At 34.6% G+C, this 22,409-nt stretch overlaps 5 protein-coding genes across 8 annotated transcripts; 1 reads left to right on the plus strand and 4 right to left on the minus strand.

Annotated features, from left to right (window-relative positions):
- Positions 1 to 180: 180 nt before the first annotated feature.
- On the minus strand, positions 181 to 1,144 carry LOC657832 (ubiquitin-conjugating enzyme E2 N). The gene is made up of 2 exons (XM_964267.5): positions 1,005 to 1,144; positions 181 to 937 (listed from the first exon to the last, which is right to left on the minus strand). The coding sequence occupies exon 2, from the start codon at positions 876 to 878 to the stop codon at positions 423 to 425; it is 456 nt and encodes a 151-aa protein (XP_969360.1). The 5' UTR covers positions 879 to 937; positions 1,005 to 1,144; the 3' UTR covers positions 181 to 422.
- An 80-nt stretch (positions 1,145 to 1,224) lies between these two features.
- Positions 1,225 to 2,758, plus strand: LOC657750 (uncharacterized protein). Of its 2 annotated transcripts, none has more exons than XM_964192.4 (4): positions 1,225 to 1,438; positions 1,549 to 1,679; positions 1,724 to 1,842; positions 2,468 to 2,758. In XM_964192.4, exons 1-4 carry the CDS (start codon positions 1,358 to 1,360, stop codon positions 2,605 to 2,607), a joined length of 471 nt encoding a protein of 156 aa, XP_969285.1. In that variant the 5' UTR covers positions 1,225 to 1,357; the 3' UTR covers positions 2,608 to 2,758. The 2 variants fall into 2 exon arrangements, with proteins under 2 accessions (XP_969285.1, XP_008199052.1); XM_008200830.3 differs by having other exon boundaries at positions 1,549 to 1,634.
- On the minus strand, positions 2,747 to 9,084 carry Cerk (Ceramide kinase). Its single transcript, XM_964123.4, has 6 exons — positions 8,612 to 9,084; positions 8,343 to 8,564; positions 7,963 to 8,298; positions 7,690 to 7,920; positions 3,160 to 3,619; positions 2,747 to 3,113 (listed from the first exon to the last, which is right to left on the minus strand). The coding sequence occupies exons 1-6, from the start codon at positions 8,727 to 8,729 to the stop codon at positions 3,029 to 3,031; spliced, it is 1,452 nt and encodes a 483-aa protein (XP_969216.1). The 5' UTR covers positions 8,730 to 9,084; the 3' UTR covers positions 2,747 to 3,028.
- Positions 9,085 to 12,440: 3,356 nt separating this feature from the next.
- On the minus strand, positions 12,441 to 14,028 carry msl-2 (male-specific lethal 2). 2 transcript variants are annotated; one of them, XM_001809210.4, is made up of 4 exons: positions 13,218 to 14,027; positions 12,980 to 13,171; positions 12,732 to 12,897; positions 12,441 to 12,687 (listed from the first exon to the last, which is right to left on the minus strand). In XM_001809210.4, the coding sequence occupies exons 1-4, from the start codon at positions 13,926 to 13,928 to the stop codon at positions 12,626 to 12,628; spliced, it is 1,131 nt and encodes a 376-aa protein (XP_001809262.1). In that variant the 5' UTR covers positions 13,929 to 14,027; the 3' UTR covers positions 12,441 to 12,625. The 2 variants fall into 2 exon arrangements, with proteins under 2 accessions (XP_001809262.1, XP_008199046.1); XM_008200824.3 differs by lacking the exon at positions 12,441 to 12,687 and having other exon boundaries at positions 12,759 to 12,923; positions 13,218 to 14,028.
- A 1,976-nt stretch (positions 14,029 to 16,004) lies between these two features.
- LOC656818 (uncharacterized protein) lies at positions 16,005 to 21,285 on the minus strand. 2 transcript variants are annotated; one of them, XR_001574858.2, is made up of 10 exons: positions 21,098 to 21,285; positions 20,871 to 21,053; positions 20,646 to 20,826; positions 20,454 to 20,599; positions 20,176 to 20,410; positions 19,689 to 20,125; positions 19,543 to 19,641; positions 19,348 to 19,484; positions 16,371 to 16,687; positions 16,005 to 16,321 (listed from the first exon to the last, which is right to left on the minus strand). XR_001574858.2 is itself a non-coding variant. In XM_001809917.4 (9 exons), the coding sequence occupies exons 2-9, from the start codon at positions 21,048 to 21,050 to the stop codon at positions 16,159 to 16,161; spliced, it is 1,953 nt and encodes a 650-aa protein (XP_001809969.1). In that variant the 5' UTR covers positions 21,051 to 21,053; positions 21,098 to 21,285; the 3' UTR covers positions 16,005 to 16,158. The 2 variants fall into 2 exon arrangements, 1 of the variants encoding a protein (XP_001809969.1); XM_001809917.4 differs by having other exon boundaries at positions 19,348 to 19,641.
- Positions 21,286 to 22,409: the final 1,124 nt, after the last annotated feature.

Genomic DNA, 22,409 nt, shown 5'->3' on the forward strand with positions numbered 1-22,409 from the left:
GTGTTTATTTGTAAAAAGCCTTACATACCTTTATTTACATCAAACTACAAATCCATCGTTCGAGTGCAACTAAGCATGGAATATTTTGGTTTTTTGCTAAGTTGTACATACGACTGAAACAATATTTCGAAACACAACAAACAGAACAGGGTCGGGGTAGTGAATCAAGTGATTATTAAATAATTTAAATAAACTTTATCTGGAAACAAAGAATGCAAGAGACAATATACAATGTAATTATAAATTAACAATAATCCTAATGTATTTTCACATTGTATGAAACTTGATGTTGAAGTCGTAAAAAACATAGTAATTCTACTTCACCAAGAGCTAACTTAAGGCATACATGAAAGAATAATGGATATAAAAACAAGTAGAATATTTATGTTTATTATTTTTGCTTTTCCCTAGGAGGCCCACACTTAATTGTCCATTGCATATCTGCGGGTCCACTCCTTGGCGTTCCTAATAGCCTCCGATTCGTTAACTTTCCACAATTCCGCTACATCATTCGCTAGGGGATCATCCGGATTAGGAGCACTTAGCAAAGCCTGAATTGATAACAACACCGTGCGGATTTGTAAAGCGGGGCTCCACTTGTCCTTTAGGATATCTAGACAAATCCTGCCCAGCCGGTCGATGTTCGGGTGGTATATTTTGGTGATAAACCTCACTTTCGGCGCCGACATTGGATAGTCTTCGGGAAGAAACAATTCTAACTTAAACAAGCCCCCTTCGAACGGGGAGTCCTCGGGGCCGGTCACAATTACGTGAAAATACCGGGCGTTACTGTCATCCGGTACTGCACTAATCCCGGGCACAGGTTCTTGCATTAAACGTTGCGTTTCTTTTATAATTCTGCGTGGTAAGGCTGCCATTTTCCCTTATCGAACCGATAACTCTGCGATTTTCTCGAAGCGCAAGACCACACCAGTAACTAAGTTTTAGCAATGTTTTACCTCTTTAATAAATGCAAACAACTACACTCATCATAAACAACTTACACAACGTCGAGACTTTTTAGAGGCAGAAAGCAACCGATACCTTCATGTTCCGAGGTTAGTTCGCCTACTCGCCGTTAACGTTGACGGCCGACAGCGCCGGGCGCGCCTGCGCACGTCACCCCGCCAAATTCAAAACGCGCGATTTAAAAACAAACCTTGAATTTCTAACACCATTATTGTAATTACAAGCGCCAACAAACCGATTATTTATAACAGTTCCATTGTTCTAATCGTTCTAATTCGTCACGTTTTTACATGTTTGCTGTCACGCTGCGTTGTGGAGAGTTTGGTTTTACCCCCAGAAGATCAATAAAATTTACAACCTCCAGACGTCGTGCAACAAATCCGCCAAAATGGGAAATTATTTCACCGTCAACATGGAAGAGAATTTCAAGCGCAATCAAGACTTTATCACCGAAATGAACACCATTAAAGTACGTCCCCAGCTTGGTAGCACAAAGCAAAGCAACCCTAAGTGTCTCTGTTGTCCAAACCAAATATAATTAATTTATTCGTTCCAGTGTTCTTGTCACTGTAATTTCAGATCGAGCGTCAGGTACAAATCAGGAAACAAATGCGGGACCGTCTGGTGGCGCTGGAAATAGCGAAGGCTCGTGAACTGTTTTTCTGGTACGGCTCGTTCTATTTGCTCAGCCTTGCGGGAGCAATAGTGGGGTAAAGTGGTTTTGGCGCCAAAAAATCATTGTTTTTTTTATCAGTTACAGAAGCTTGCCTTATAAGAGAAAACTGATATCGTTGCTTCCGATGGTGCCCCTGACCTTCGTGGTGGCGTATCAAGCCGATCTGGCTTACGGCAACAAAATTCACCGAATTTTGGGTAATTAACAACGTTTTTTACCAATGTATATTAACCCTAAATCGAAAAAATTAGGACGTCAAGTTTTTGAAATATTCATTATAAAGTACAGTACAACCTCTCAACAACGGACACCGATGGGGAATCTTAAATCGTCCGTTGTGGAGAGGTGTCCACTAATGGGAGATGGAAATTTTAATATAGGTTTTGTTACGTTCCTACGAAAATGTCCGTTGTGAAGAGGTGTCCGTTATTCGGAGGTGTGTCAATATTTTGCAATTTTTGCAACATCAAAAATGTCAAACTGCTTCTTCTTTTGTACGAGTAACATATTTTTATCCCAAAAACCTTAATACCTCTCTTCATAAGACTTTAAATCTTAATGAAAACATTTGCCAATTGATCGCTTAAGTTTCCCAGGTCTTATTAGGATAATTTTACCACAAAAAAGTTGTTTGTGCTTAATGTACGTTCACTTGACGATATTTTAAAACAAATAATGTAAAACAAATAAAAATATGTTTAACAATTAGTTTATCACAGAAACAACGAATTCTTAGAAATAAATTTTCTAAACTTTTTGTGATGACAAATGTGACATACTTTAGACTTAGATTTTCTTTTTGTAAAGTAGTGTTTTTTGCAGTCGAAGCTGAACATATAATGCAGTTTGAGCAGGAGCTTCTAGCCTTACCTTTGGGGATTCCCACAGCGGCGTCAATTGACTTGGGGAGGATGCAAAAGGACGAATCAAAGAAGTTGCATCCTTTGCTACCACAAACATAATCAGTGTCAAGCGTGGTTGCAGTTTTCGAATTTTCTGAATCGTCAGTTCACTGTTGCCAGTTTGGCCTTTCTAACTTCTTGAAATGAAATTTCCTGTCAATTTTCCGGTGATCACTGTTGAAGGTTAATAAAACATCACTAAAAATAATAATTTATTTATTTCACCACGAACATGGAATGAGAGTCAGTCTCTAACATATAGAGCGATCGGTAATTTAAGTATAGACGGCCTCAACACCTAAATACTGTTACAAAATAAAAAAATAATACATCGTAACTGGAATGACGGAACATAACGTGTCAAATTCATATCACTTTTAATACATGTGAGCAATTACAATTACAAAATATAGTTTTCCGTTACACAACCAATAACCAATACTGAACTAACATTGGGCAATTAACATAAGGCAGCTAAGGCTTAGTAGCACCCGCAGCACCTCCTCGTGGCTTGGATTGGCTTCGGAGTTCCGCGGCTAAAAATCGTGAGCAATTGGCAACGTACTCTAAAACCCAAATAAGTAAAAATTGCCACTGGCCACAAAAACGTACTTTGCACGAATATTCGTCTGGTGCTGCACTTCCCCATCACAGTTCCACCTGCTAGGGCCATTGATTGCACGAAAGCAGAATTCCCTAGCAGAGTAAGTTTCAACAAATGGCAAGTCATCAACAGCCTGGTTATTACTCGACAAGCGTAATAGTAGTTTCAAATTGTTCAAAATCGAAGTATGTCGAACTAAAACTAAGTGGACGTTGCCGTCACCCAAGTGACTGTAAGGTGCGATTCCCTGAGGGCTGCGATTGCACGAGCATGTTATGTTAGCACCACTTATCATGAAAAATTTCCCCTTTAAAGTGCGCCATTGCTTCTCGGTTTTATCACAATTGTTTCTTCTGGACAGGCAGCGTTCGCAATTCTCGTAACATTTCGAACTTTTCAAATCGCCTACTTCGGAGAAAAACGCTACTTCTCCCTCGTAACCTCGGTTCCGCATCAGTTTTTTAAAACCTGGAATTACGAACCAGTCCAATCACCTCAGTTTTTATTAAAGACAGCCCTGTGCACCTGATTGGCCAATGACAACTTCAAATTCACGACCACAAACCGGTTTTAAATTTTTAAAAGCTTCTTGGTGCATTTTTTAAATAAAAACTTTTTTCTAAAAAAACATTTTTTATTTTTTTTATTATTGGCAAAGTACGAGTTTAAGGGACAAAAAAATCGCGGGTTGTGTGATGCAGAGGGGGAGCCAAACCTTCAACAATATATTTAAAACTGTTGATAGTAAGTTACAACACTAAGATAATTAATAATTAGTAATTCGTCAAATGTAGGTTATACATTATATATATTTACTATATATATTTTATATATATATATTACATATTTATAATTTTATTTATAATATTTATAATATTTTAATTTATAATATTATATATATTTTACACGTAAAATTAGGGACTGATGCAATTTATAATTTTTTTATAGGTAAGCGTAAAAAATCTTTTACAAATTGAAAAGCGCTTTTCATTTTTAAACTATTTTCACACGATTAGGAGGAAACCCGTGTCTTTATTTGAAATTAGACGAAGCTAGTATGCGATAATTTTTTGTTTCAAATTTTTTGGCCGGGCCGGGGCGATATGAAGGCACTAATTACGTGATTTCGCCTTCAGTTTGATTTGTGGGTCTGACCGGGCGTTATTTACTTTCGGAATTAATAGTAAAAATTGAATTTGTGATCTTTCTTGGTAAGTCTTTGGGTTATTTTATTTTAAGGGCGTCCTTGAACATGAAATTATGATTTTATGATAACAAACCCGAGAAATACTACTCATGTACGACATTGATGTTTGTCATTACTTCATTTTTCCCTTGAATAGTTATGGATCAATGTCACGGTCAGTTTAATCGATTGTTTTAAAATTAATTAAGGGCATACAACGGTTTAGCCTAGCCAGGACCAAATCAAGGTGAATTGTGGTGTGTTTACGAATTTACGTGAATAATGAATTGTACGTTTCGTACTTATAATTGTTACAACGATAACTGATAACGTGATAACACTGATAACTGATAAGCGGTGTCGTTTGTACAATCGCAATGAACTTCAACTTCGGAAAAATCGGCAACAACTTTTTAATACGTGAAAATTACGACGTAAACAGGTTGTTTACGCTGAGTCAATCACCCCGATTCACGAGAGAGTTATTGGACGGTTGGGGCTAATTTAACCCTAATTTAACATTATAATTAAGGTGGACTAGATTTCCTAAGTTTGGAAAGTCGAAATTGTTCTCTTTGAAGTCCAGAATTTCTTCGATATTACAGAGAATTTTTTTTAATTTCCTTAACTAAATGCATACAGATATTTTTTTAAATTCGAGAATTCCTTCATTATACAGGGTGGCCCACTAAAACCAGTCCACTCGACTTTTTAACATTTAGACTCATTTTACTCAAAAATGCATAGACAAGTCGATTTTATATTCAAGGGGTACACTTAAATCTCTACTGTGTTCGCGCCACTTCAACCCCCCAAAGAGGGGTAGCATGAAGTTATTTTTTTTTAATAGGAACAGGGGTTAATTATAATGTTATCTAAAAATCTATTAAAACCTTTTCACAATAAGTGTTATTTTTTGATTTAGTGTAACTAATAAATAAAATTACAATTAATTTATTTAGGTGGTCATTCACAAAAAGTGCAAGTTACTAGTAATTCATCAAAACTTGCAAGCATTTGTAAATGTCATATAAGTATTAATGTATTTTCGATTCCTCTATCCTTGCCATAAAGTATTTACAAGTTGAATTCTTTACCAGCTTTTTACTTTTTCGTTAAATTTCAAGAAAAACGAGCTCGAAAATAAATCTAGGACTTAAATTTTTAGTAGAATATTAGTTTTAATTAAATTTGCTGTTGTAATTTTAAAGTGCGATTTTTTTTTATAAAGCTTTGATTTCAAACTTGGACTGATCGGGTTGATAAGCTGGTTTCCTGTATTTGATGGAAAGAGCACCGGCTCCGGTCAGTAGTTATAAAAAATATCTAACGCTTTTTGCTTTAGTACTGTCTTTATTGAATTGAAGAATTACGTAAAACCAACATTTTATATTTAGTTTATTATGCATATTTTATTCAAAATTCAAATACAGTATATACGGTGGTTGTTTAGACTATTTCTAAAAAAATATCTGTTTTCTGCGTTCATTTTATTTGCATTTCATTTTTATCTTTTATTCTTCTCTATTGATGTAACTCATTTGTCATTTGCGAAGCTTCCAAAAAAAGACATCACATCAAACGTTCCAAAGCCCGTGGAAGCCTTTTAAGGTTTTCACCATTACTTTTACCACATTTTAATAAATTTAGTTTTCGTTTTGACAATTTGATAAGTGACGAATAGGTTTGCAATTCGGGTAAACTGTTTTCAGTGGGCCACCCCTGTGTTTTATTTAATTTTATTGCAGGTAACCCGGTAAGTACCTATAATTTTTTTCGGGTGAGATTTTTCAACAACTTTTGAGGCTCCCCTCGTTATTTTGAACAGAGTGTATTGAAGTTTTTTATATTTGAAGAGTGTTTTTTGTGGCGTATTTATACAGTTAAGGTAGAAAATCACTATATTGACTAAAGTTTGAGCACGTTTTTGAGCTTAAAACTCAGTTTTTTGCGGAATTTCGCTAAACCAGACCGAAAATTTGTTAAATTGAGTCGAAAAATTTTAATTTTAATTTAATTTCTAATAAGAAAACGAAGTTTTCCGCGAAATTTTATTCAATCGGGATAAAAAAAATCATTAAGCTGCGTGGAAAATGACATGAAATTTCTGCAAAATACACCCAAAAATCGTCAAATTTGGGTTAAAAATGCTTTTATTTTTACCTTTTTCGTACGGTTAAGAAAACGAAAAATCGACGAATTTGTCAGAAATAGCGTGTTCTTGTCTTTTGCAAGCCTGTGGCATTATTTTCAGTGAAAAAGGCAATTATTGTGCGAAATTCAACAATTTTTGTTGATAATGGTACTATTTTAACGCTATTGCATTAATCATTTCATATAAATCAGTTTCTTTATAAACTGAAAGTGCTTCTAATTATAATTATAAAATGGTATTTTCACAATGCATTGCATAATTGTGGAAGTTTGTTTTAATTTCACATTAAGCAAAATTCAATTAAACTCGATATTTTTTTTTCATATATTTTTTTTACATGACTTCACATTTAGTTTGATTTGTGAGCTTAAGCACGCGTTATTACTTATTTACCCTCAATATTAATAATAAAAATTGTGATTTTTTAACAAAAATAGTCCATTCTTATCGGTGAGTCTCGGAAAATTTTATTTAAGCGCGACCTTGAAAATTAACTCGTTAATACGTACTTTATAAAAAAATAAACCCGGGAAATAACTATTACACTATTAATAATAATATGATGTGTTGAAATTACATTTCGCATCAAAATTACGTCAAACTTAAACCAAATAAATGTCGCATTTTTTAGATTTTCTGTACTTTAAGCAAATTTTTTGGGCAAACTTTGCCAAACCGACCATAAAAATTGATTAAAAAATAACATTAATGTGTCGGTTTTGCGTTTTATTAGAACGTGTCCCAAACTCTCGCCAAAAATAAGCCGAAAAATCGCCAAATTCTTGACGTTATTTATGCTTTTTTTCGGACGTTTGTTTACGTTATTGAGCTTAGAACTTGTACAAAATAACGAAGTGTTTTTAGCAAATTTTTCAATCAGACAAAACGTCAATTTTTTGTACTATTCATTTTAAAAATAATGGATTTTTGATTTTTTCGGTGACTTCGTATTATTTTTAACCTTGAACATTAACTTGTAATTATAATATTTTGTGAAATAAGCCGGGAAATAATTACGTATGCGACCTTCGCAACAATTTCATTTTCCCCCCAAATATTTGCCGATCATTGTCACGATCAGATCGATGTTTTAAAATGAAGTGATAAAATAAATAAAAAATTGTTATTGCGATAAGAACACACAAAGGTTGATCCAGGGCCGAATCAAGGTGAACAGTGGCTTGTATGCGAACTCACCTGAATAATTGTACCGATTGGGACCCATCCACCGGTACTTATCACTATGATAAGCGACGTCGCCCAAATACCCATAGCTCAAAACACTGGCATACAACCGCAATAAACTGCTCTCGTCGTAAACCGACACCAGATCCAGACCCAAAGTCTCGCCGAAAATGATATTCAAGACGGCCGTCGTCGGGTCAATAGTCCCGTGCAGACAGTAGACGATCGTGTCGGTACTTCCCCCTGCAACAAGCCGTGGTTAAAGCCCCACACCCGGGCCCGTACCTGGGATGATCCCGATGGGAATCTTCGGCTTGGGCAGGTCTTGCTCGATGTCGTCGGCGTCGATCCCCAGGTTCTTGCACTCGCGGAGCACCAGCCCGTTGAACAGCTCCGAGACGGTGCCGTCGCCGCCCACGCACGCGATCGAGTCGAACATGTCCAGGCTGTGGTTCAGGACGAAGTCGCGGATCTGGTTCTTCCGCTGCGAGACGTTGACAGTGACGTCCACCCCCGCGGTTTGGAACAGGGGCTTGCCGTACTTCTCGTAAATCTTCAGCGCGTTGCGCTTGCCCCCGAACGGGTTCACGAACAGGAGCAGGCGCTTCGGTCGCTTAAAATCTGCGATTTGTGACTTACGTGCACGCCGGGGGCGCGGGACTTACATTGGAGGTGGTTCTGCAGCGTCTTGACCCACGAGGAGACCTGCAGAGGGTCCGAGTGGCCCAGGGTGAGGCTGTGGGGCTTCCATCGATTCTCCTCGTCTTTCTTCGCGTAGTTTATTGTGAAGTGGTTGGGGTCGAGGATTGCGTCGTCTGAAGGGTGCCGATTTCTCGTGTAGTTGTGCTGGACTGAGATAACATTTTCCAGAGGCAACGATTCTTGGTCTGGAAAATGTTAATCACTCGGTTTCACTCGAAATTTACCCAGTTACCGATCGGTGGCTTGCCGTTGCCCCAGACGATTGTTCCTTTGTGAAAAATCACACGGTATTTCTTATTGCCACTCGAGAATGTGCTCAGAAGTACTGAATTGTGTAAATCATCAGACATTATGTAAAAATCGGAGTGGAAGCAATTCACGCTTGAATAATTCGAAATGATACATCACATTTTTTTAGTCATACTGCTTGGGAAATAATACTGAGGGAAAATTCAAACATGTTTACTGTTTTTAAAGCCCTTTTATCGCACCAAACGTCACTGTCAAACTGCTGTCACTGTCACTCATTTTTTTCAGACATATGGAGATGGTAACACTGCACATGCGCCACATTTCAAATTTGTTTTTCTTATCTGCGGTAAATACTTGCAAAAATAGCGTTTATTGTTGTTTGGGTGGGGTAAATGCCCCCGTCTACACTTGTTTCTGCCATAAAATTTAATTAAACATTAATGGTTGCGCATGTGTAGTTGCAATAAACTTGGCTAATTTATAGACTAGTCAAACCGTATTGGCTATGTTTTAATAGAAAACGCAATATGTATATTATCAATTCTATTATCTAATAAAATTTCATAAAATCTCAATGTCTGTAATATTACGTTGCCCCTCGACTGAACTATAAAGTGGTACAAGTAATCCCTCGTTAATCCGGACTATTTAAAAGCGGACCCATCCGGATTATAGATCATTTAAATAAATACACAAAAGTCAGGTAATAATAAAAATAGAATTAAGTTTATACTACTAATAAGTATTATAGTATACATATTCGTCAATGCTCTTACCCAGAAACCGCATAATAATGGGGTATAAAAGTGTGTTTACAAAGTCATTTAAATAAATTCATTGTGGTATATACGTTTGCTTTTTTCGGTACAACTGTAATGACTTACAATTCAAAACAAAAACGGTGGTTTGAAATACAGTTATTAAATTGGGTCGGCAATATTATATTATACATTACTACAAAAACTCAATTATTTCGCGAAATTTTATTTGGGTAGTAATAAAGCGATCAGTAATAAATTCGATTTTATCAGTAAAAAATAATAAACGGTCAGTATATAATTAATTTTTGCACAGTAAAAATAATAAATGATCAGTATTTAATTAATTTTTGCACACTAAAAATTTGAATGACAAGTAAACCACGCACAGTATTTTATTAAAATTTGCCCAATAAAAAAATCGTATATGCACAGTACTAGTTTCAGTTTGCACAGTTTAAATAATAAACGCTCCGTAGCTACCTTGCAGGCTGGGGCGTCGCCCCAGCGAACTAAATGGAAACATACCCCTTGAACGATTAAACTCGAAAATGTAAACCTAGAAATGTGAAATTCTACACTCTCTAGTTTTGAGATGCTATTTTTACTGTGCATTTATTATTTTACTGTGCATTTATTATTTTACTGTGCATTTATTTTTTTACTGATCAAAAATACTTGTCGTTTAAATAAAATACTGTGTATTTAATTTGTACTCATTTTATTTTTTAAGATAAAAGATTACTAAATTAGGTCGAAAATGGTCATTTTTTCGACAAAAAACGTTATCCAATTACGACAGAACTAATTTTTTTTTCAAGAGTTTCATTTGCAGAAACGTATTTTTTTAATGAAGTTTGGCAACATCAGCAAAATGCAGGTATTTTTTTAACTTCTGAACTGTGAACTATCGGAATTTTCCGAAGGAATAACATTGATTAACAAGTGGGATAACCATGAGGTAGAGGTCATTACCTGTCCAGTTGAAATTTATTGATGTTTTAGGTGCCCTATTCAGAATTTTGTAATTTTGTTTTAGGTATCCGCCAGGTTTTTTTTTACTTTTTTACGCTTTGAGAAATTAGAAAAAAATTCTTAGTTTGCTTGCAAATTTAACTTGTTTGATGATGCAAAATAAGCTTTAATGTGTAATTGTAAAATCCATAGAAAATACTATGAAAACGGTGGAACAGTGTATACTAGTGGCGTTAATGACCACTAGAAAAATAATAACAAAAAAAATTTTGCTTCATATTTAAGATGTAGCAGCTCATAAAAGTTGCAAGATAAGAGTTTCTTTGCTGCAGATTTTGGAAAATAAAAAATCAATGTGGATTTATCGACACTATTAAAGAATTTGCTCCTATACTCAAAAACCAAAGGTGATTTCACTCTTCCGAAAATAATTCATAATCACATAAACAGCCCAACGACTTATTGCTAGTACATTTCTGCATTTCATCGTCAATTAATAATTTTTGGGCATTTCTGAAAATAAACTGTTATAAACCTATTTACTTAAAAAAATTAAACACAAAGTTTAAATAAATAAACAAAAAAATAGAAAACTTTAATAACAAATGAATTATTGTAAATTATTCAAAAAGAGGTGACTTCAGAAATGTAAATGCTTTCACTTCGTGAAAACCCCATTCAAAAATTCTAAAGCGTTTGTGACTTATCTCTTATTAACTTACACATTGCTTTTGGCCAATCTCTGAATCTTGGGAATGGCCCCTTAAACTTTATTATTAGTATATGAGCTTTGGGTAATCCTAATCACCCATTATTTTTATTTTACTGAACACCGCATAACATATAAGACTATTATCCTAAGTTTAGTTTTAAAAAAATCATATCAGTGCATTAATAGAGTTCTTAGATCTTCTGTATTATATGGTAAAGTTTATTTCGCTGAATAACACTCTTAATTGTGTTGGTCTATGTTCAGTTTTAAAAAATCGATGTCATTGTATTGCAAATATTTCCCCAATGTTCAACAAAATGAAATTTTTACTGGATGTACTGTTCGAGATTGAAACTGGTCACCCACATTTTATATTTTATTTATTATATACTATTATAAAATAACATAATAATAATAAATAATATAATAATATATAAGCTTTTTCAAAATTTCATGTTTTTCTTTGATTACGTGTTTTCTTTTTGGAGCCATTTTCATTACTACCTGAGTGTTGTTGCTTGTTACAAACATAATAAAGCAAGTATATTCAGCAAAATAAAAATAGAATTAGAAGAATAGAATAGAATAGAAATAATTAACGAAATTCCTTTAATTCTAAATGTATGTGACAATCCGGATCACCGAAACCTCAAGCCCGGACTACAGTGGAACAATTAATAGGTCCGAATTAATAAAGGGTCGGATTAACGAAGGATTACTGTATATTGTAATGTTCTTTTAAATCGTATTTATTATTAAATTTTGATTTGATTTATGAGTAAGGCGGAAAACAGTAATCGTAAATGGCGGGAAAAGTTTATTCGGATATTTAGAGTGTTGTCCAAATTTTGGGCCTCCACAATTATTGCATTTTCTACACAGAGTCACTATTATATCTTTGGTATACGGAACAAATGTTGACAAATCAAAGATGACGAGAAAAACACGAAGTTTATTCACTTACTTTATTGTAAAATTGTTACATTGAAGTTTTGGAACAATTTATGCTTAAATGTATCAGCAGTTACTGTTTTATTTTGAGCCCAACATGATCTTTGATTACACAATTGTTTTAATACCACTTTGTAATCAAGAATTAAATTTCTTCTACTTTTTAATTATACGAAGAGCTGCATAACCAAAGTCAAAGCTAGTATTTAACACCGACTTTTAAATTGACTCTGTTTAATTAAGAGTATACACGCTACGAAAATGTTGTTACTGTTTTCGACAGGGTGTCCCATTAATTTTATTCCCGGATTAACTGACAGTACAAAAATTTTTGAGCGTTAGGTGTTTTTTTATTTTGATTACACGTGTTGTGTTTGGCGGGGGTGATGAGAGCGCACGCGACAAAAACAAAGTTCAGTGTATTGAGAATTTATTTGCACAAATGTCTATAAACTTAGAAGTAAGAAATAAGCAGCAGTCCATCTCTCTCCTATGAGTCTAGAGACTTGAATGTACGGACATATTGCTGTATTAAATACAAAAATATTTTACTATTTCGAGCGAAACTAAACGTGAGAAAAATTTCAAGTTTCAAAGGTCAAACGTCCACCACAATTTCCGAGTCTTCGTTGAGTGCATCTTCATCGTCGTCGGCCTCATCTGAAATCAATTGTTCAGAGAGCGGTAACACAAGTGGGACTAACCATTGAATGTCGTGTATGGTTGGTTGAGGCGGTCGTAGGTGCGTTGGGAGTCCACATTGATATTTTCTATCTCGAGATTAGATAATTGTTGTTCTATGACTGGTTGAGAGCAATTTTGAGGTAATTGATATTGTACTTGTTGCATTTGAGGTACAAGAGGCCTGACCTAGTAGAAGCAATTGGCTTTCAGTTCTTTTATACAAGTAGAAAAATTATCTCACTGATTATTGGCGCCGGGATTTACTTACTTTGTTTCCGTCTGGTCTGTGTGGGTTGCGACAACCTCTGCACTTACATTCAACACAGGCTTTGCTGTCGACGTAACAGGGGCATCTCTGGCCGCAACACGTCAGCTTCCCAGGCGTTAGAGTCGCGTTTCCACATCTGCAACCTCTTTTTGGCTTTGATGAACATTTAGCTGGTGGTTTCTTAAAAACTGACTGGAACAAAACGTTAGAAAAGTGTGACGTGTGACAGCAGTCTCACCTTCTCGGTCAGGTCTTTTTTGACTTGGAGTGTCTTTGGTTTACTTTCAGTGATTTCTTTTGATTTTCGCTTGATAGTGATTTTGTTGCCGGTGCCAGCGTACATAACCGAGTACAAGGAAGTCCTGTTCTTGTTCAGATCAGAGTTAATCACGTTTTTAGAATTGGTTACGTTGGACAATTGGAGTGTTTGCGTGGAGGAGTTCGTGTACACACACGGTAGGATGCTGTAGGTGGACTTCGGAAGCCCCCCTTTGCTCTCGTAATCGTCCTGGAAGGCTGCGCCCTCCTTAATCAGCCCTATTAGATTCCCCGCGCCCCGCTCGACCCCCGTGGCGGTCTGCGTCTTGGCCGCTTGCTCCAACAGTCCCTTAAATATACCCGATTTCACTAAAGCTATGCACATTTTCTTGTAACACTGGAGGAGAATCCGTAAATGTTTATTGTCGGTATAATCACTACAGTCTTTACACCACGCACATGCCGGTTTTATTTTCTTCCGGCCACCGATGCATCGTCTGCAGAGGTGGTGCTGACAACGGCCCACAGTTGGAGTTAAAGGGTCCACTAACAAATTTCCACAAACAACACAACATAAAGAATTCCGCAAGTACGGCACTAGACGATACAAGTCCTGCCAAGTGGTTGGGTTGCTCGGGTTTGACTTCAAGATTATCTGGTTGGTCGTCACGTACAAACTTGTCGAATTCATTTTATTGCAAAACACCAATTTACAATTTCTCAAAAATATTGTTTAACATTACACTCTGTCAAATGTCATTTCTGACAACAAATTTAAAGATTTGGACGAGGCGACCGAAACGCGGCGCGCCGAACGCGCATACGACCGAATATACAGTGTGGAACATAAAACCTTTTATACTTTGCTTACGTTGTGTTATTGTTATTACGTTTCCTAATTGATACAATGTCCTTCCTTGCGCCCTTGCGGTTTATCGATGTTTCTATAAAATTTAATCAGTTTATTACGAACGTTAATTCATAATTATTATTATATATAACTGCTAATTAGGAAAAGATACAAAATCGATTGCAAATACTACCAAATAACACTATGGTGGTCTACTACATTTAATAAAGGCAATACAGGATGTTACAAAACCCAAATGTCAGAATGGCAATGACAAAAATTTAGAATCCAGTTCGTGTTGGAATATATATTGTTGATTGCGTTTTACAGGAGCAGGCCTCGTAAAATTACGTGAAACCCTATATATATAAAAATTATCAAGAAATAAACACTATTTGTGAAAGGGGCGTCCGTGTGAGCGTAAAAAATTAGTAAATAAATTGTGTTTTTATTGAAATGTTCAAACATAAAACGCAATATTTTCAAAAAAAAATAAATAAAAATTCCTTTTAATAAACTGTGTAAATCAAGAAATGTTCACTAACGAAAAAGTACGTTTTCTGAACAAAACGAAATATCACAAAGCGTTCAAAAACAATATCCTGGTATTAGGAACACAGCAGTTCAAGGAGTGCATGAACGAATAATATATAATATATAACATATAATATATAATATATATTATATATTTATATATAATAATATAATTTTTGAACAGGACTATGACATCCGACGTTGCTTCTACTTTATTTTGATACATTTTACACAAAATTATCTTTGATTCTTTCACATTTTATATTGTTTGTTTTTACCGAAAAGAGATTTTGTTAAATGCGTATTTTGTATTTAAAAAATTTTACGAAATTTGGTTTTTACCAAGGAGATTAGACATAACTCTATATAACGTATTTGCCTTTTACTTTTAATTGTTAAGACAGTCTTCGCTGAAAGCAGCAAAAGAAAAAAAAAGTAAATATGAAAATTTTTCTACACATCTTGCAGAGGAAACATATGTGACAACTAGTGTTATCATATCACTTTATTATACCACTATTGACAAAAGATAATTCAAACAGAATTACTGTTCAAAACACTAAATCACAAGACATATTTGAAAAAAATAAATCTGAAACCGAAAAAAGTACTGCTTTAGAAATTCAAACAATTATATTAAATTATGTAAATTTAAAATATGGCGATACTAATTGTTATGTATTCTTAAAAACGTGTTGCTACATAGATTACAAATTTAAAACTAAGTTTTTGTCAGCTGAAGATACCGGAATAATTAAGAATGATTTATTACAATTCATTAAGAACTTAATTACAGACTGCTTTTTCGAAATAGAAAAAATTGAGAAAAAAGACATCAGTGGTATTGTAGGCCTTTTAGCAAAGTACTTAAAAAATATTGTGCTCAAATAAAAGAAGAAAAATTAAACGACGAATTTAAAAAATATGAGGTAATGGAAAATATTCACTTTACAAGCACGGCTTAAAAATTGTACAAAAAAATTAAAAAAACTGAAATCCCAAACTGTAGCTATTGTTATTTTCTACAATATAATATATATTATAACTTATAATTTTGATTTCCTTATTTTTAAGTTTTTTTAACAAAAACATGCAATTTTCAAAATGTATTGCTCAAAAACTAAAAACTCTAAAAAGTGGGTCTTTTACCACTGTAAAAAAGAATGTTCGAAAACATCCTTGAATATTTGAAAATAATTTTAGGTGAGACGGGAAGTTAGTATCTACGGCTTAGGAAAAAAATACTTTTCTAACACTTAAAGGTGAATAATGGACAATACCTTCTCGGTGGGACACTCTATATAGTTCGCTTGTCTGCACCTTTGCAGCTAGTAGGTAGGTTTTACCTATATGTTGTCAATTTTATTCAATGAAACTCGCCAATTTGTGTTTAAATTATATTGAAAATAAATAATAAAGTTGGTTTGCGCCATAAAAAAGACTGATTATTAACGGGTATAATTACAACATTAATCTTGATAAGTCCATAATTACAAAAATATATACAATTAGTGTTGTTAAGTTAAAATGAGGCAGATTAGTCGTCGATGGCCACCATGTGGCCGTGCACAGTGGCCGACTGGTGATAGCGTCGGCGATTGGAAAAATCTTCATTATCTTCATTTAATTGCGATGACGTAACATCAAGGCCTGGATGGACGGGGGTAACAACGATTTGTTCGTAGTCATAAACTCTCTTCCTACAATTCAAAATTAATCCAATAACAAAACGGCAGTTATTTTTTTTACCCCATGCATCGCAAAATGGCCGTTTTCAGCCATCTGAAAAATCGAAATTCGGACGCTAGGCCGGGTTTAACGGCCGGATTAGCGGTCCCGATGTACAACCATACGAGAAACACAACGCTTATACAAGCAATTGCGTAAACCCAATTTACGAGAAACATGATGACGATTTTTAAAGCGGCGCCAAAAAGTGAAAACCAGCGATTGCATAAGTTGGAGTACCAGTTTTTCGGTTTTGAGTGGATGTGGGTTTTTGGGGCGATGGGGGTCGTCTCGATCGTGTCGTCGGGGCTGCTGGGCGAACCCGAGTTGGACTCCCCCTAAAGTCGGTCAGTTATTAGCATTTATCGACAAGCGGAATTGTCTATGATATTTTTTCTATAATAACACAGACTGTCCCAGCGATGTGCTAAATAAAGGTCCATAACGTGTTTATTTATTTATTTATTTTTTGTTGTAACTGCGTTTCAGCTGCATATTCTGCAAGCTGCAAGTTCTGATAATGATATTTATCTGAAAATTGGTATATGTCCATAACCCGCTGGGCCCTGTTGAATGAAAATATTTTCAATATGGTTTCACTTCAAGTTATACCGGAAATCGGTATTAATTATCTTATTTTAAACAAAAAGATGTTTTTACTGCGTTATTAGTTAACTCAATTTTTTTGACGGGGATTTTTATCAGCTTTCCCTACACCTGACTTTTGTATTCGAAATAATTCAAAGTTTTTTGAAAATTTTTGGATTTGCACCTTTTACTTCATAAATCGGTATTTGGTCAATCAGCAAAGAGAGCCTATATTTTTCATTCAGTGTGTTCAAAAAAAGTCAAAAAGTCAATTTCTTCAAATAGAAAGTCCCAGTTTTTATTTCACTAGGTGGAAGAAAATTTAATTCTGCAATGATCTGTATTAGCATTCCCTAAAATTATGTTAATTTTCTTTACTTTTTGCACTGTTTGACAAAGAAACATTTCCCATTAAATAAACGATAAGTTCTGTTCAAAATTTTGCTTTCCTTTCCGTTAAAATAAAATAAGTTCATTGAAGTTTGATTTAAAAAACTTTGGTTTCTTATATTTTACTCCCGTTTCCGTGGCAACTTATGCAAAAAGAGCTATTGGTAAAGAATTTCTCAGTGCCAATAAAAAGTTCGTATTACTTGAAAACTGTTAAACATAAGTATAGAGAATGTTAATACATATTATCAGTGTAGTATTAAATGCTCTACCATACAGTGACACAAAAATTGTAGCATCTCATTTGAAAATTTTGAGTTATAGGTGTTGAAGTTCTGCAAACTTACTTATAAAAATTTGGCGTTTGCTAATTTTTTTTTAAATTTGAAAACACCTCTTTTAAATAAGCCAAAATTTTTAAGAATTTTGAAGTTAAAGACGCAAATTCGATAATTTCCAAAAAACCCTAAATATTTCGAGTAAATTTAGGTATAGAGATAAAAACTCCCTTAAAATAACTTGAGTACCCAAGAATGTAACAAAAGACATAACTTTCCATTTAAAATAATAAAGTTGATAACGACTTCCGGTATAACCGGATTAGAGTTGTATACAAATTTTCAAATGACTAAGATTATTAGAACTCAAATACTTCTAATGTGGGGTTGAGACGAAACAGCCTGTATACAGGTGTCCTAAAATTAAAAAACCACTAAAATTATGTTTTTTCCAATAAAACATCCTAAATTTTACTACACTTTTGATTGATTTTAAAGTTAAACTATACTGACAACGTCCGAACAGGAACTATTCAAGCAATTTGAATTTTTTAAGAAAAATAATAAACAAAATACTGTTTTTACAATTGGGTGTTGTTCCTAAATTGAGTCATTACCTCACAGGTCGGTTTGTACGTTATTTTAAATATTTGAAATCGAGTTTAAACGGGTTAAGAAGTCGATTGATTAATTTATTTTTCTATTAAATAAATTTTATGTTGAAATCGCATGAAAAAATATCGTAACTTTCTAAGGACCTTGGCAACAATATATATAAATTAAAAAAAAAATCGTTTCATTTAAAAATTAAATGAATTTTTTTTAATGGTACGTAATACTTTGATAATTTTTTTATGGGGCTTGTATATGATTACTTGTAATACTGTATTTACTTCATGCCATTTAAACGTTAGGTTTCTCCATAAAAACATTAAAATTATTACGCTGTTTAATAATGTATTAAACAGTATTAAATAATAATATTAAATTATAATATTAAATGTATTAATATTATAATGATAACTTGGTTACAAATATTTAAATCGACACAAGAACTGGTCTGTGAAGTAATAACTTAACCTAGGAACAAGATCCAATTGTAAAAAAACGATAATTTTTTCGCCTTAAATATTAAAATTTTAGTTAATTCACTGTAATAAATGACGAATAAAGACCTAAAGATAACATTACAGTTATTATTATATTATATTACGTGTATTATTATATATATTACTATTATTGTTAATGTTAGAGAAACAATTTAAAGGTCATTTAGATGCAGAAATAAAAAATAGGTTGTGTACAATTTTTAAGTTATTCAACATGCAACAAACCTCTTCATTTTTCTATCTTCTTGATTGCAGTAAGCTAAGAAAGTTGTATACCGTAAATTTGAACTTTCTTCTTTAAAATGGTGAAAGTCCGAGTTTTCTAGAATTGTTAGTTTTTATGTAATACTTTTTTAAAAAGCGTGCTTTTGTCAAAAATCAAATTATTTCAAAACTAAGCAAAATTGACAAATAAGAAACATCACTATCGAAATCTATATTCAAAAATGCAACAAAATTCGGGTGTTCCATTTGAAAAACCATAACTTTTTTTTAATATAAGGACAGCCTGTATATTATATATTGTAATATTTTCAAAATATGCAGCAAAAACATAGCTACGACTTAAAAAAATAAATAACGTTAGGACAGCCTGTATGTGCTATAGAAAAAAATTTTTTTGTTGAGTTTTACCCGCAATGTTTTGTGCCTTGTGCGCTCGGGAAACAGCCGGTCGAGGTCGTTATCGGCCGAGTCGACGCTGAATGTTTGGTGGATTTTCGGGCGATCGAATCGCTGTTCCCTTTGATGTTGTATATCAAAGGTTTGGGCTAAAGCAAAATATGAATAGTCTATACAGGCATATGTCAGTAAATAAGGCATTGTTACAATTGGTGCTAACGTATTTATTTCCCCTATCATTATAAATGTCAGTGTTACGATTGCAACGACTGCCATTGAGTATAGGGGAACTTTATTTGGTCCTCTCTAGAAAATTCGAATTAAATTTTTGGCGACTGAAAAACTGTCTTTACCCCCATTCCTAAAATACTGATCCCTGGAATGACGTTTTCCAAAGCTATGGACTGCAAGACTCTCGGAGTCCCGTACATAGCCCCCAAACAGCTGGACATTGACGAGACATAAAGCCCAGCCAGTAGTAAGACACGAATGGCGGAAACTTTAGCGGCGATCATAAAATCAGTCAATAGAACGTTTCTATGACACGTCGCTCCTAGGAATACAACAAAAACTAAATAAAGAAACGTCCCAGTGCTTATAGCTGCCAATGATCCGTTCGGGATATTCGTAGACGGCGCCTTCAAATCCCCACTCATGTTAATCCCGGACAAAATCCCGGTGATTGTCGGAAAAAACACCCCGAACACGGTAAACCAACTATAACCATCCTTGTACTCCGACCACAAATTCGCATGCAAGTTGCCGCCCAACCAACCATCAAAACCATTCTCTAAAGACCAAAATAAGACACGAGTTGTTGAACAAAAGTACCCTCTTTACCAACATCTGTATGAACAAAGCTGCCAACCATAAAATCCAATCCGGCCAAAAGTAGTATTAACAAAAGTATAAACTGCAGCTTTATGACCCATTTGACGCCAGCAACGTTAATCACACTTAAGAACAAAACCGCCGCACTTGCTATGATCCTAACTGCGATTTTGTATTCACCAAAACCGATCAACTCAGCTATCGACTCCCCAAAACCTAGCACATTTAAAGCACACCCTACGGCCTAAAATTTCACTAAACCCGTGTGCTCCCAAATGGGAAAATACCTGTCCGAAGCAGTACAGCAGCCCCAAGGAGCCCCCAAATCTCGAGCCAAGGACGTGCGCTATCACGAAATAAACGCCACCGCTTTCAATCCGGCACCGCTCGCAGATGCCCACGGCTGACAAAACCGAGATAAGAGCAATAAATACTGGAAATGATTGTTAATTAAGTGGCGACGGGATGGTGTTAATTACCGGTCGCTAAAACGATTAATACTGCGCTGATCACGCCAGCCTGGCCCACGATCCAGCCCGACCGCAGAAAGACAATCACCCCGAAAATGTTGATGAGACATGAGGTGAAAACACCGTCCCAAGTGCCGAAGAGAACAGGTTGTGATATGAAAAAGTTTGATTTCCACCAAGGGACGTCTCCCTGAAGTATTTGAGGTGATTTTGGTTGCGTTAAGTGACTAGTACCTGCTCCTCGGCGAAAAGTTCGTTAGCACCGGACGCTTGGTGGCCACCGGCCCCATAATCGTTCGACAAGTCGACAAAACCACTAGTGTTTGCACGGACCCTTTGAGCTGTTTCCGATCCCAGGCCGAAGCGGGACCAGTCGATGTTCCGGTCTTTATTGTCGCGGGTATTTTGATCCATTTTCTAGCACATCTGTCAGCATTTGTTTAAACAATTGTCACACTCACCTTTCATGAACAAAACATTATCGGGACGATAAAAACTGAATTCCGCATTATACTTCTACCTCACAAGATCATTATCGATTGTAAAAAGTCTACATTATCTCTCGGTTATCATATCTTTCTCCTAATTTATAACCTGACAAGTGATATGGTTTTTGTGATGATGTATGACTCAAGCTGTCATGGGTGTCAAAATTACAGCTATCTGTAATTGGGGCAGAATTGTGTTTTATTAGTTGCATAACCAAACAAAATAAAAACACAGTGGCGGCTCGTCAAGGAAACGACTTAATATAAGAAAAAAATTTCGTTTTTACAACTGCCAGTGCGGTAAAGGATCACAAAAACAATGCTCTTTAGCCAAAATTATGACAAAGTTTACTTACTGAAACGCTATTTTACACAATTTCTTAATTGCTGAGTGACTAAAATTATATATTTATTTATTATTGGGCAATACAGTAAAACCTTTCAACAACGGACACCGACAGGAAATCTGTAATTGCCCGTTATGGAGAGGTGTCCGCTAATAAAAAATGGAAAAAAATTAATACATTAATTTTTTTTTATAAATAAACATTTTACACTGGGTAGGTATATGACAAAGTGACCACAGAAGGTAGTGTGTGCTAATCCCTCAACATAATACCACAAAATTCAAGAACAGAGTATTTACTACGAGTGCATCATTTAATAGCTTTTTTACATAACTTCATCTATTTTTTTAGCAACTTCAAAGTATTCAGACAGCATGAGAAAGCTACGATATGTACATCTTGTATTTTTTTGTAACATAGTCTGTGGTGCTAAAGCAAATTTCCCCTTTATTTAAAATTATTTTCATCAATCCTCTCATTAAATTTTTCTATTTTTTTTTACATACACTCATCGATATTTCATTTCTACATAGTCCATTAAATAAATATTCGTTCTTTACACCACAACTCTTTCGATGTGTCCGTTGTATTTGAATTGGTCCAAAAACGTTTTTTTAATGAAAAATCTGTACCTTTTAATGAATATCACTAATTTGATTAGAAAAATTATTTTTATTTTTTAAGAAAATGCTTCGTGTGTCAAATTAATTTCTTTCTGTAAAATATTAATTACCGCACACGAATGTATATTAGGTGTTCCATCGAGTAGGTAACTAACTTTATAATGCAATAAAGTTTTTTTTATAAACTTTAGATACTAACTCCCTGCCTCACCTAAAATTAATTTCAAATATACATGACGTTTCCGAAATTAAATGGAACAGCCTATATTTTTTGGATTTTTGATGTAACTTTTCTTACGGGTTCCACTTTCATTT

The sequence above is a fragment of the Tribolium castaneum genome, chromosome 10, assembly GCF_031307605.1.
Source record: "Tribolium castaneum strain GA2 chromosome 10, icTriCast1.1, whole genome shotgun sequence".
In the NCBI taxonomy this organism is placed as follows: Eukaryota; Metazoa; Arthropoda; class Insecta; order Coleoptera; family Tenebrionidae; genus Tribolium; species Tribolium castaneum.